This window comes from Chelon labrosus (genome assembly GCF_963514085.1).
Source record: "Chelon labrosus genome assembly, chromosome: 6".
Taxonomy (NCBI): domain Eukaryota; kingdom Metazoa; phylum Chordata; class Actinopteri; order Mugiliformes; family Mugilidae; genus Chelon; species Chelon labrosus.
The window spans coordinates 28,325,804-28,340,315 of NC_140342.1; the positions used below are offsets into that span (position 1 = coordinate 28,325,804).

General features: G+C 44.9%; 1 protein-coding gene across 1 annotated transcript in view; it reads right to left on the reverse strand.

Annotated features, from left to right (window-relative positions):
- Positions 1-238: 238 nt before the first annotated feature.
- Positions 239-14,512, reverse strand: part of kcnq3 (potassium voltage-gated channel, KQT-like subfamily, member 3) — a gene marked incomplete at its 5' end in the record, with an annotated part of 74,551 nt that continues 60,277 nt past the window's right edge. Inside the window, 14 exons of the mRNA XM_084546852.1 lie at positions 239-1,361; positions 1,987-2,074; positions 2,229-2,324; positions 2,403-2,534; positions 4,462-4,567; positions 4,653-4,852; positions 8,555-8,577; positions 9,311-9,409; positions 9,499-9,594; positions 9,770-9,880; positions 10,411-10,572; positions 11,408-11,580; positions 12,379-12,505; positions 12,934-13,024. Coding sequence (XP_084402978.1) covers positions 678-1,361; positions 1,987-2,074; positions 2,229-2,324; positions 2,403-2,534; positions 4,462-4,567; positions 4,653-4,852; positions 8,555-8,577; positions 9,311-9,409; positions 9,499-9,594; positions 9,770-9,880; positions 10,411-10,572; positions 11,408-11,580; positions 12,379-12,505; positions 12,934-13,024 — 2,188 coding nt within the window. The 3' untranslated portion in view covers positions 239-677. The remainder of the gene's footprint in view (positions 1,362-1,986; positions 2,075-2,228; positions 2,325-2,402; positions 2,535-4,461; positions 4,568-4,652; positions 4,853-8,554; positions 8,578-9,310; positions 9,410-9,498; positions 9,595-9,769; positions 9,881-10,410; positions 10,573-11,407; positions 11,581-12,378; positions 12,506-12,933; positions 13,025-14,512) is intronic.

Here is a 14,512-nt window from a genome sequence, read left to right on the forward strand (position 1 = left end):
GCACCAGAGTCCCGTTAGCCTGGAAGTCTTCACCTCTCACACATTCACGCACACAACACAACCGACAGGAGACTTTTGGTTCCAGTTTCACCCTCTAGACGTCAGAATGGTGCATTATCATGCAAACCATGCAAAAAAAAACAATGAAAATGTTTTCATATAAAAAAATAGGTGTTACAAAATGGCATAGCAAGTATATGTATCCATTCAATCTCTTTTTCCGTTTCCTGATATCCTGAACTTTGCAGTGTCTACACTAAAAATCGCATGCGTTACATGCAGTGCGGTTGGCTTTGCAGCAATAAAGCTTTTGGGTGTATATAGTATGTATATTAATGTTCTTTTTTTTAATCTCAGCTAAATTTTTGCGAGGAGTGCGCTGTACAGAGTTTTACTTTACAAACGGTCTGGTTTCCCTTTTTTTATTTTTTTCTCGGGGCAGTCTCGGTGCCATGGCTCTGTGTTGGGACCGCGGTCGGTGGGAGGGGTCTGCGGCAGCCTCTGAAGGTCGACGACCTCCCTCGTGACTTTGCAGCATCAAGGCGGGATGTGACCCACGTTTCCTCCCCAAAGGTCGGGTCCAGAGGTGTGGCTTTGACCCAGTGACTTGGGTTTAGAGGCATGGGTTGGATTCAAGGTCTGGACTCAGGGTCGTGGATTTCGAAACACGCTTCGTCTCAGGGAGGCGTGTTCCACACAGCGTCACCGAACCCCTCCCCCGTGGAGGAGAGAGGCATGGGCCCCCCGCTGGGCGTGAAGGGGTCCGTGTCTGTATCTGTCTCCCCCTCCGCCAGGTAGCTCGGTTTGGGTCTCGTCCAGCTGGCGTCCCCCGGTGCAAACGGTGCCCCCATCGACAAGTCCTCCCCTCCCTCGCCCTCCCTCTCCCCGGAGATGCTGAACCCGCTGAGGGAGCGCTCCAGCTCCTCGTGGTTCACCGACAGCATGGAGAGCGGCGAGTCGCCCCCCCGCCCCCCTGTGGTCCTGCCCGGCCTTGCCGACAAGTGCAGGGAGCTGATGGGCAACACCGTGGGCCGCTCTGTGTACGTTGGGATGGCTGCCGGAGGTTGTTGTTGGTGCGACGGTGGAGGATCTGGAGGGACGACGCCTCCTCCTGCCACGCCCTCGGTGCCCCCTCGTCCTCTGCCAGGACACGTATTCACCTTGCTGACGGGCATCTGGTACGACATGTGCGGGAACGCCTCGGCGTAGTTGAAGAAGACCCGGCGGATCTCACCGGTCCCCGTGGGATCGCAGGCCTCCAGGGTCATGTGGGCGGCGCCGGCAGAGTCCACCTGCAGGTGCTCGGTGTGCTGGATGTGCATGTCCACCAGGAAGTCCAACTTCTTCTCCATGTCCTCCACCTGAGACACAACCATACAAACAGACTGTTAATGAACGCAATGGTTTATGATGAGCTCTCAGATAAGATGTCAGATTATTTGCTAGAGCTTTAAAGTTGAGTAAGATCTTGCGACCGTTTTGACAAATATGTTGAACATATGCTGCTGTTACGAAGAAAAGAAGTTGTTCAAAGACTTCCCCCCTCCATTTTGAATGTCTTTACCTTCTGCAACATCAAACTCCACCACACTGCAGCTGGTCAACACTAAAGACAGATGTATTTTTATGAAATTTAGAATGTCCCGATACTTCCCGTCCCGAGACTTTAGGAAGCTACAGGAGACCAACTCTAGGACTTGAACTGGCTGATACTGAAACTTGATCGGGACATCCCTAGTTGAAATGTTGTTCATTTAAATGCTGGTGTGACCTAGTTCAAAGAAGATCTCTGATTTTTCCCTGCCCCATCAAGGATTCAAGTTATCAGAAGCGATGCAAACACTTAACCTCTGAAAGACTGAACATCAGTGCAGCAAACCAGGGACATGAAAACCACCACACAACCTGCTTTCAGGTCAGACACTTTCGTCTTCATATGTTTAAGATCTAAATATGTTTGGTGACGTGATGGACCCTCCTTCTCACCTGTCTCTCCACCCTGACAAATCTACCCATCATGCTTTGGTCTTCGGCATCTGGGATGGAGGCGGCTTTGGCTAAGTAGGACTCGTGCCTGAAACAGAGGGACACTTAGAGATGTGGACTGAACAAGACATTTGTTAGAGGAAAGGAACAAGAGATTCCTCCTGTAGAGAGCGAAAGGTTTAGACTCACAGTCAGGATTCTGATATAATCTGGTGTATTAGGTTTGAACACAGTGACAGTACCTGGGCGACTGACTGGGTGGGTAGGTAAAGGGCGTTTTCTGAGTTTTCTTGTGTTTCGGGGTGAGGGGGGGTCCAGGGGCGAGAATCATGTCGATCCTTAAAAGGGAAGAGAAACAGGATGAGGAAGAGGAAGAGGAAGACGAGTCATGAGCTTTGGGTAAGGCGGTTGCTCACCTCGTCTGGAGGTATTTAATTCTACAGAGCATGTCCAGGTGTCCAGCAGAGTACTGCTCGATCACGTCTTTGACATCGTAAGGCCTCAGAGTTTCCTTAAACCGCTTCTTGTTCAAGAGGAACTGCATGATCCTGCGAGACAAAGAGTTCACAATCATCAGGCATCAGGAGAAACGTCTGGCTCAGTGTCTTGCCCAAAGACCGTTTACCTTATCCAGCGATGGAGTCACCAACCCTGTGATTAGTGGACAACCAACAGCTGCCCAGATGTGTTATGTATTCCCTACAACATACCCTTGTGTCAATTTCCCTGCGGGAACCTCCCAAAGGGATCAATAAAGTTGTCTATCTATCTATCTATTGGTCAGCCACAAGGTCTCTTCCTGTTTGGACAGAAATCCTCTAAATGCAACCAGGAGGACGCTGTCAACCCCCTTCCAAATGCTCATTCTTCGTTCACATTGCAACCAAACAAGCAACAGGCTACAACTGATTTTCAACTCATTACTGGCGTTATGACGCTATAAACTCATGTCTGACACGCAGCGTGACCTATGATGGAGCTTGTAGAAGTTCTTGAAACCCAACAAGTTGAATTTTGTGTATAAAATCGTATGTATTTGTTTCAACAGTTCATTTCTGTTCATCCACCCTGGTCAGTCTGATCTACACCTGTCCATCTCTACGTCCCTGTGTCTCCACCTGGTCTTAATCTAAATGTGTCTCCACATGCGTCCCCAGCCAGCACTTGAGATCTGATCTCAGTTTGTGTGTCTGTAAATCAGCAGCGCCATCATGTGGTCAGTAGAATATTGTAGCAGCTGCTGTCTCCAATGGATCTCTACCTACCGCTGGATCAGAACCATCAACAGCTGGTTGTTGACTTGGAGACATGATCCAGATGTTGGAACAAGATGGAAAGAGTCTCACGTTAAGATCTGATTAATTCAAGGAAGGAAGGAAGGAAGGAACCAAGGAAGGAAGGTAGAAAGGAAGGAAGAAAGGAAGAAAACTAGGATGGAAGGAAAGAGGAAACCTTGGAAGGGTAATGGAAAGGAAGGAAAGGCAGGAATGAAGGGGGGGAGCTGCTGAGTTGATTTATTTGAGGCATCAAGTGTAAGTAATCTGTAACTTATAAAGTGTCGTAGAGTTTAAAGAGCTAACTTTAATCCTAACTACTGAGCTCTTCCTTTTGTCAAACAGAGACTCTTCCTAGATTCGTTGGCTGCTGCTGCTCCAACTCCAGCATTTGGCAGAAAGTCTTGAGGCCTGAAACTAGAGCCCTCCGGGTCCGAGCGTCCCATTCAGAGAGCCATTCAACCACGATATAATGGAGTGGAAGGAAGCAGCACTTTCACAGGGTTAATCACTCATCTCACAGGCCCTCGCGCTAGATTGAGTTCCTGCATTATGCCAGCTGTGTGGCTGTGTGGCCTATAGATTTACCAGCACACTGTCACCATGTGAGAGTTCTGCCACATCGATCACTCTGTGTTGGCTTCTGTAGTCCTGCAGAGCGAGGACGTATCCAGTGTCCAAACTTAGGGGACAAATCCTATCGTCATGCTGAATACTGAATACTGTGAAGTACTAAAGGTTTAGCTCAGCGTGGAGTCACTGGGCGTCTCCATGTTGGCAGTGCCTGACTCCACCTAACTCCCAGCTAATGCAGATAAAATGGTTAAAGAGGTGGAGTATGGATGGAAGAACCTGTCCAGCAGGTGAGTTAGGTAATACCTTAGGCTTGTTGTAGAGTATTTTATGTATTTTATTCTTGCTGTGAGGTTTTTAGCAATTTCGTTGTATCATGCAGACAATGACAATATGGTTGTTCTTCTTTCTTTCTAGCTCTAGAGAACAAAACTGTTTTTGTACCAGGCTGTAAAACACGATTATTCTTTCTGCTGTAAGGTTTTGGAGGTCAATGGGGATTGACTCGTTGTTGAGGAACTGCAATGTTTGGCTCAATTCTTCTGGGCCTACAAGGACCTACATCACAGTTTCAACATCTTATCTTTGCCAAAATAAAATAAAAACCACACGGGGATGAGTTCCTGACCTGACTGCCCTGATGACCAGTTTCAGAGTGGGGATCATCTCCTCCAGGAGGATGTCTGGGGGGAAGCCCCGCTCCTCTAAGGCTGAATCTGCCAGGGCTCCGGCATCTGGTAGAAAAAGAATAAATAAATAAATAACCCAAAACATTAATAACCTTTGGATTAAAGCTCAGAGCCTACATAGGTTTCCTACCTTCAGAGCTCTGGCGGAGGGTGTAGGCCTTCATGCGGAAGGCGGTGCGGAAGCGTTCCCGGTTGCTGAAGCCGGCAGGTTTGGGCTCCTTGGAGGGACTCTCCTCGATGGAGTCGGCGTTACCCATGAGCTTCCTGGCCGACCCCACGGACGGTCGGGCGTTGGGAAGGCGGACGCGCTCGAGTAAACTCAGTTTCTGGCTGCGATGGGGACGGAAGATAAAAGAAAAGGAGGAAGAAGAATAAACGTTTGACTGAACTGATCAACCTTTTTACGCTGCCAATAGTTAATGACCTTCTAGTGACACCTGATGGAAATAGTTGTTTTATTGTGAAGATATTAAAGCTCCTGCCTAATTCCTACCTAAGCATTGCTGCAGACCATGTCCATCCTTTCATGGAAACCCTGAATTCCCTGATGGCGCTCGTTTAGCTTGGATGAACTCATTGGTCTCAATTTGAACTTTTGCAAAAGTTGCAAACAATAAATCAAGTGTCCATGCTTTTATATCGAGGGTCTGCAAGTATTTAATGTGTTTCTTAAGAAAGGTTAAAACTGAATTAAAGCTCTTTGAAGTTCTTTTAACTTTTGAAATCTATTCACTGACATTCTACAGCTTCTACTTGAGTCAGTGTTTACCCTCTCTGAGATGTTCTTCATGCTCCGCTGGCAGAAGGAAGCCTCAAAGAGCTGCGACTAGATTGGTCTCCTTTATTGTCCAACGGCTGACAATATTTGGCAGCACAAAGCCAAGAGCTCCCTGGGTAAAATAAGACTCCTGTGTGCCTTGGAAGAGGCAGAGAGGCGGAGTAACCGGAGCCGACGGCAGCCCGAACAAGGCCTCTGAAACGTGGAGCGCTCCCGGCGACTTTGCTCCCACAGCGGGACACACAATATGAGCCTCTATGTGGCCTCGGGACAGAATAGGGACGGCAGTTAGCGGCGCTGAGAGGCTGCAGAATGGGAAGCTTTAAAGGAAGAGAGAAGCTCTTTCTAACCGCTCCTCGGCCGAATAAAGAGCAGAAAATGAGATGTGATTATCCCGTGGATCTCTGTAAACGAGGCAACACAACGGGAAAAAAAAAAATAATAATAATGCTGCTCCTTATCTCCCACAGCTTCCCAAGACACACATGGTTTGGTTTACCACGCAGTATGAAAAGATAATCCCCGTCTATTACAGCTGGGCTCTTGTTTAGTAGCTGTTAGGAGACGGTCCAGACAGTTAGAGTAATAATTCCTCCGATCACCATCATTTTCTCTTTGGAACATGAGTCCAGAGTTGTTAATATTGAAAGAGACGATGAAAACTCATTACATTCCACTGACTATAACACAAGGGACTGTTTTTATTTATGGCATCAAAACCTTTCTGGAAATGAGGTTTTAATAAGTTACAGTTAAAGGACAAGTTGACTTTGAGCTTTAACAGTTACCAGAGATGGTTTATCTAGTGTAGAGGAATTAATTCTTTATTCAACGTGTTTGACATAAAGTCTGAACTGATCTCATTAACATCCAGCCTGAGTGATCTGATCTCCACCTGTCCATCTCTACGTCCCTGTGTCTCCACCTGGTCTTAATCTAAATGTGTCTCCACATGCGTCCCCAGCCAGCACTTGAGATCTGATCTCAGTTTGTGTGTCTGTAAATCAGCAGCGCCATCATGTGGTCAGTAGAATATTGTAGCAGCTGCTGTCTCCAATGGATCTCTACCTACCGCTGGATCAGAACCATCAACAGCTGCTTGTTGACTTGGAGACATGATCCAGATGTTGGAACAAGATGGAAAGAAAGAAGGAAGGAAGGGAAGGAGGAAGGAAGGGAGAAAAAAGAAGGGAGGAAACGAAGGAAGGAAAAAAGGAAAGAGGGAAGGAAGGAAAGAGGAAAAGAAAGAAACACTACCAAAGGAAGGAGGTCACATGTGTCCCAGACCACCTCCACATGTGGACTGACACCAGATCAGTGTTCACACCTGTACCTGTTTAACCTGGACACTAGAGACCAGATCAGTGTTCACACCTGGACCTGTTTAACCTGGACACTAGAGACCAGATCAGTGTTCACACCTGGACTCTAACCTGGACTCTAGAGACCAGATCAGTGTTCTCACCTGGACTCTAACCTGGACTCTAGAGACCAGATCAGTGTTCACACCTGGACCTGTTTAACCTGGACTCTAGAGACCAGATCAGTGTTTACACCTGGACTCTAGAGACCAGATCAGTGTTCACACCTGGACACTAGAGACCAGATCAGTGTTCACACCTGGACTCTAACCTGGACTCTAGAGACCAGATCAGTGTTCACACTTGGACTCTAGAGACCAGATCAGTGTTCACACCTGGACTCTTGTGATCAGATCACATCACATTAACACCGTCTGACCAGGGCCTCATAACACCACACACATTCTCCTCTGTACTCTGAGATCTAATTTTCTCTCAGCGTTATATTGAACGGACACAGAGTGGAAACTGGTCCTGATAAAAGGTCTAATATCACACTCACTCACATTCACACAGCTTATCGGCCTCTTGTTGGACATCACAGCGCTGTTTTAGTTCCTGGCCGTCGTCCACCTCTTCGCTCAGAGCAACTAGATAATGTCAGACTGCTAATTTCCCATCCGCTGATCCTACGAGGCACTAAAAGCTCTCCGCCTCCCTCACTGTCTCTCTGCATCTCTGTTTCCTTATTTCTTTCTTTCTTTCCATACATCTAATGCTCTTTTTTTGTTTCTACTTCCATTAGTTCTCCATTATCTGTGTGGCTAAACTAAATGTCATGTCCTGCCATGCTGCTGTGCTGGTCATGAAAGCAGCAATGTCAAAATGTGGACAAATAATAAAAAGTGAACGTATGGAGGCCAATAAGTTTTATGTTAAATGTATTTTAGATTAAAGCTACTTCCAGGACTCTGAGTGACTCCCTCCTCTGCATCAGGGCTCCTCTTGTTGCTGCTTTTAGCGGCGGTAACTTAATCCAGCGTGTTGAACAACCTCGACGGGGGCCAGGAGGCGTCGAAGCAGAACGCCGCGCTGTAATGAGCCCGTGACGACGCTTCCCTTGACCTGAACCGACGGCTTGTGCTGCAGGTTAGTGAAATACCAGGTGTACGCGACATCGCCTTGATGTGACCAATAAGACCTACTATTAGCTGGGAGGCTAGGAAGGTAGGAAGAGCTGCAATTAGTTGGGAGGCTAAGAAGCTAGCTACTATTTATTGAGAGACTAGAAAGGCAGGACGAGCTACTTTTAGCTAGGAAGCAAGGATGAGCTACAAACACTCAGATCTGTTGGTCGACACTTTATTCTTTCCAGATGAAGGTATTTGTGGATTCTGACGTTCAGATCATTGTTTTTTTTTACTTCCTGTTTCTCTTCTGGTTGTCTAATCTCATCAGCCAATCAGAGTGCTCTCTCTGATCGACTCACTGCCCACAGAGGTCCGACTAGACGAGACACTACAGCCGACACCAGAGGAAAACTTCTGACCGATAAGCAACCAAAGTCATTTCCCTTCCTGTGGAGTCTGAAGCAGACTGAGTGCTGATTAGCAGCAGATGAAACAATCAAACACTCTGACCTTTTTATTATTTTGACATAGAGACTTATTAATGTCACTCGGCGTGACGGAGGGAAATGAAGAACCATCAACTGTCATTTGTAATTGAAACACAACTAATGGACTCACTAATGGGCCTCTAAAAATATCCGTCAGCTTAAAGCAGCTGGTGTGGGCGTTCAGCTTCACGTATTTACCATCGCCGCCGCTAGCCCAGAGATTTATTTAACTGGTGAATTAATACATGGAGCCGCTCCAGAGCGTGAGGTATTCTAGGAAACGTTCATCAGTCTCATTAAAAAGACTTTAAATATGTCAGAGAACGACGACCTACCTCGCCATGACCTCCAACGTCTCCTTCCTGTGGGTGGACAGAGAGAAAAGGGTCAAAGGTCAATCATCTTCACTCAGTTTATACGTCCAATTTTTACATTGAATTTAAATATGAATATTTTAGAATAAATTGCAACAATTAAAAAATAAATAAATACATAAATCTGCAAAATAATTATAAAGTGGAAATGTAAGGAGGAATAAATAAAAGAATAAGCAAATACATTTGTAAATTTAAGAAAGAATAAATACTAAAATGGAATAAAGAAAATTAAATAAACAAATAAATAAATGTGGAACTACGAAGAAGAAAGAAATAAAGAATAAATAAATAAAAGTGGAAATATAAAGAAGAATAAATCAGTAAATATTAAATAAAAAATAAATAAATAATTGTGAAAATAATAGAATAAATGAGAGATAAATAAATGTTAAAGAAGAATAAATAAAATAAATGAGGAAGGTTAAAGTTTAATACTTTTGGAAATATAGAGAAAATACATGAATGTTTTATAGAGGGAAATGTCTCGAAAAGAAATGTCCTTATGTCCATGGGGGAGAGACATTTCTGTCCTGGAGATTGTGTTAACCATCAAAAATCAGCTGATAAAGACCGAGGTCATGTCTGTGTGTTCATGTCCGCTACGAGCTCTGCAGCACCAAGGCATGCTAACAGGAAGCTAACAGGAAGCTAACGTCATCCTCATGAAAACGACCAGAAGAAGCTAACGTCAGTGAGACGGTAGTTCAGTTCCACTTGCCTGAAGCAGGGAAGAGAGATGATGGTTTCATAAAATCTCCAGGTGGCGATGAGGTCTTCTCTGATGGGGTTGGTGGAATAATAGCGCCAGGCAGACTGAGGAGGAGAGGAGCAAACCAAACGTCACAAAACGTCTCCTGGGACGACGTGAGAAAGGACGACGATGACGAGAGGACGCGTCTCACCTGGATGAGTCCAGCAGCCGGATGTCTGCGCTTCTCAAAGTGCTTCTGTCTGTGCTGCTCCTGGACCTTCAGAGCTAGACCTGATCCCAGGATACCCTGCAGACAGAGCCACAGTCAGACACCTCATACTGGACCACCAGTCTGAACTCTGCTGTGGTCTGATGGGGGACACGAAAGGCTGGACATGTGGTCAGCAGAGATGTGGAGACGTTTGTCTCAGTGAGGGACAGGAGTATTAGTAGTAGTGAAGATGGACAGCGGCTGAACTCACTGCAGGCAGAGCGAAGAAGGAAACTCCGATCAGAGCGAAGGTGCCTGCTAACAGTCTACCTGCCCAGGTCTTTGGGGTCTTGTCTCCGTAGCCGATGGTGGTCAGAGTGATCTGGAACACAAACAAACATCCAGTTATAGATGCAGGTCCTTGGCTTTCAGCCCAACAGCCCCAGCACCGTCCTTGTTTCAGCAGTAACACGTTCCTGAGGAGGAACCTCGGCATCGATCCCTGCAGCGCCTCCCGGGGTCAGAAAACCACCCGAGCGTCTCGCTGAAGGACGCCGCGGCCCGGGCAGATGCTCGCCGTCAGGGAACCTGAACTTTTGGCCTCGTGGTTGAAGGACGGTCGCTTTTAATGAGGCACCGCTGCTGCTCTAACCAGAGGCCGTCATTAAATCTGAAGCCGTTTATTTTTTATCGCTTGTCCTCCAGAGTCCATTCATGTTTCTCTGCAGCTGAATTTGAAGCTGATGGAAATTACCAACAGCGCTTGAATGCATCACAATACAAATACAGCTCCAAGGTTTTAGATTAAAACCTAAAAAATGATCAGTTTTTGGTTTGTTCATTTAAAATCAGTCCACCGACGTCCAGACAAACCCACCCTGAAGACTCTTCTCTATCTAATATTGAACGTACCAGCCCCCACCACAGTGCGTCGGCGTACGTGTCGAAGTCCTGCGCCTTGGGAGGGCCCGTGGGGTTCTCGTTCTCGGAGACGTCGTCCTTCTCCACCAGGTAGACCAGGAAAGACGCCAGGATCAGAGACAGGAAGCCGATGTACCAGGCTGTGATCAGCTCCTGCAGAGGTCACAACACAACAGATACTGGAAACACCTCACTGATATGTAATATTGGCTCATTTTCATAAAAAAAAACAAGTGTAATATTTATGTTTCATGTGTCTGACTGGGTTCTATGTCTTTTCCTCCATCCATGATGAAGTCACAGATAGAAATACAGATTCTTCTACCAAAAAAAGTAAAAAAATGTCAAATTCTGTGTAAAAATCTTCAGAACAGTTTCTGACTATTAACATTTTTATATTCATTCATTCATATTCTGTAACCACTTGTCCTCTGGAGGGTCATGGGGGGAGGGGGCCAATTTAAAGTCACCAATTAACCTAACGAGCATGTCTTTGGAGCATAGACTGTATATAAATATGGACGACACGTCTCCACTTCCTCTCATTAACCAAACCGACGCAATTTTCCCGGGGATACGGGCGGCGCCATCTTTGAGTTTGGAGCCAGAGTCTGATCAGTACGGTCTGAGGGTGGAGCCACGTGGAGCTGTGATATTGATGCCCCGCCCACACTTCCTCCAGACTGCTGGTCACCATTATGTCACTTCCTGTTTCTAAAGCGTCAAATAACAAAAAACTGACACTTGAACATTCATCAACATTATATTAACTACCTAAAATAACAGAAACTATAATGAAAATAAATCATTTAACGTGTATTTTAGTGTTTTAGTTCGGCTCAAGTCCCGCCCACTAACATGGAGGGGGTGGAGCTTATGACCTATACTGCAGCCAGACACCAGGGGGAGCTCTACTTGCTTTGGCTTCACTTTAGAGGAGCAGTGGACAGACACATGGAGACACCATACCACTGTGTATTTTTCTCACCTTGCTGTGTGCGTAGATGGCCGAGCCCAACAGTTTCCAGGTGCCCCCCCTCCGGTCCATGCGCAGCATCCGCAGGATCTGCAGGAAGCGCAGGCTGCGCAGGGACGTGGCCAAGACGTTACCCTGGTTACGCACCGCCACCACCGGCACCGAGGCGATCAGCACGAAGATGTCTGAGACGCAAGAAAAAAAAAATTAAATAAATAATAGATAAAAAGCTGCTTTCATCAAACGTTTAATGAGTTTAAACCGACACGATGATTAGGACGAACACAGAGACGCTGATGAGGAGCAGCTAATGAGATTTATCCAGAGAACAGTCACAGAGCAGATGATTACAGTGTTCTGTCCTAATGACGTTAATGAAGCCTGATGACGACATTATTTACTTTAAATAAAACATTTTCCTCAACGCTGAAACAGAACAGAGAGAAAAATGAACAGATGAACTGAGGACGGACGTCTGGGCTAAAAATAGTCTTCACTTCCTCAAATTTCATCAAATTTCGTTTCCTGCAACTTGTAGCTAAACTATATTAATTAAGAAACACTTTGTTTTAAATCACGTTAGTCAAAAGAAAAGAAAATTAAATCTAATACTAACTTTCTATTTTTTGCTTTAGACCACAGAATAAAATGTTTTATTTCATTTCTTTTACTTTTTCGTTTTTTGATTTAAAAATCTAACAACAGTTTGGTCACGTGGTTATTGCACCAAGCAATGGCTCATCTACTACTATTACTACTACTACTACTAATAATAATGATAATACTAATGATAATACCACTAAAACTGATTCATCCTCTGGTTCTGATTTGAACGGATCAGATTCACGGTCAGAACAACAGCTAGCTCCTCATCAATGTGCAGAATATTTCCAGCAGACGTCAGTGAAGGTCAACAGATGAACACTTCTCTAAACGTTGTGTCTCCTCCTCCTCCTCCTCCTCCTCCTCCTCCTCCTCCTCACCTAGGATGCACAGAGGCTTGCGGGCGAACTTCAGCCTCCCTCTCCATCCTTTGTAGCGACAGCAGCATCCGGCTGCCCAGACCCTCAGAGCAAACTCTGCTCCGAAGATGAAGATGGCGAAGGTTTCCTGCAGGAGAACACGTTCAGACAGTCGCTCCATTATTATACAGAACAGAGTCAACGGGACGAGGCAGAGAAACGCTTGGGGGCCCAGGCCAGTACTTGCTGCACTTCGTATCATCCTCATTTTGCAGAAGGCCGTGATACATTTTTTAATTTAGATTTATCTTTCACTCAGTGCTACGAACTGAACCTGGATGCATTTGCAAAGAGAGGAATTAAATAAAATACGCAGTGACACTTTAATTTATGTCGCACAGTTAAAACCTCATCCAGCATCACAGAAACTTGACTGGAGGCTTCAAAGACACAAATCTGTTGACTGAATTTTGCAGAAATGTGTGAAATGATTCACAAGAAATAAAAACAGGCAGCATGAAACGTTTACTCGGTTTAAATTTGATGCTAAAGGAGTGAAATGAAGGCAGGTCTCACCAGTATAACCAGCCAGTGTGCAGACACCTTCTCGTGCTCCCTGAACGTGGTCAGGATGGCCAGAATCAAACATCCCAGAACGATCAGAAACCTGCAGACACACAAAACAGACCATCACCAACAGATCAGATTGAAACACAGAGAAGATGTGAACGGAGTAAAACCGCAGAGTCTCAGTGTCTCCAGCAGAGAGCGCCGCCTCGCTCTTTAAATACGCTGCAGGAGGAACAGCCTGCAGAATCATTTGAACTTTTAGTTTAAACAAAGGAGAGAAGAACAGTTTATCTTGTATATCTAGTTTTTCTTTTCACAGATTTCAGTTGAATCAATAAATAAATGAGATTTTCAGGATCTCTTCTCCTGAAGCGACTCCTCCACAGCTGCTACCAAACTGATCAATAGATTATCTGATTAATCTGAGAACGATCGATCAATTAATCAGTCGTTTTTTAACATTCGTCCTTTTAATAAATTGATTCTTCTCGCAGTAAAAACATTTAACGGTGAACGTCACGCACGCTTTCAGTGATCTGAATCTCCTGGATGTGCAATGTCATCAAATATTTGTAGTTTCAAAGTAAAAAAGATGAAGATTTTCACAATTAAACAGTAAAAACATGGAATTTATTGTATTTTATTGTCTTTTTTAATAAAACTGAGATAAAGTAATTGTCGTCCTGAGGCCACAGCAGGTAGTAAAGGGTTAGGTTTGTATTGGTACAGCTGATAAATGTGATAAATGAGACTTGATCCAGACCTGTGTTTGGTTTAATCTTGTATAATCCATTAATTCCTTATAAACACCTGTAAAAAATGTAAATGAGGCTTCCAGACCTCTAACGTCCTTTATTGTAAAATGACGGAGCGGTGAATTTGGCTCTAAAGACTGAAATTAATCTGAAAACCAGGCTGTAAATCATCCTTTCATTTATTAGTCGCCTCAGAGAAACTCTCTCCTTCCTCCCTGAACGGTTTGAAATCAGATGCTCTGACGCAGCCGAGGCAATAAAACCATTTATCATTCTATCAGAGCTAGTTCTTATTAAACATCATCAATATTTTCCTCTAAACTTTAAGAACAGTGTTTGAGATTAGAGCAGCAGACGCGTCACTGAGATTCTTCTTCTTTTAATTAAACAGCAGCTGATGATTTCTGGACGTTAGCTCAGATGTTTTCTAGTGAAGACCGAGACGAGACAAACTCTAAACTAATCAACGAACCATCAGACCCATTTAGGAACAAGAGGAACACTCACTGGCCACTTCATTAGGTACACTAGTGAATTCATTCTGATATAAATCCTCCTTCATGACTCATATATTGTTGAGTTGAAGTAGAAGCAGAGTCAGAAAGGAGGTGATTCACCTGGATGATCATTGTAGAGGATGGAGTTAAACTGGACTGAATGGGGTTGTCAAAATAATAGGAACACACGTCAGTTAAGTCGTTCTACAAACTACAGCCTGAAGAAGAAGAAGAAGATTAGAGGAGGACTGTTATGATGCATTCACTAGTGTACCTAATGAACTGGCCAGTCTAGTGCAAATGTCTAGTGTATTGTGTGCACTGACCAGCCAC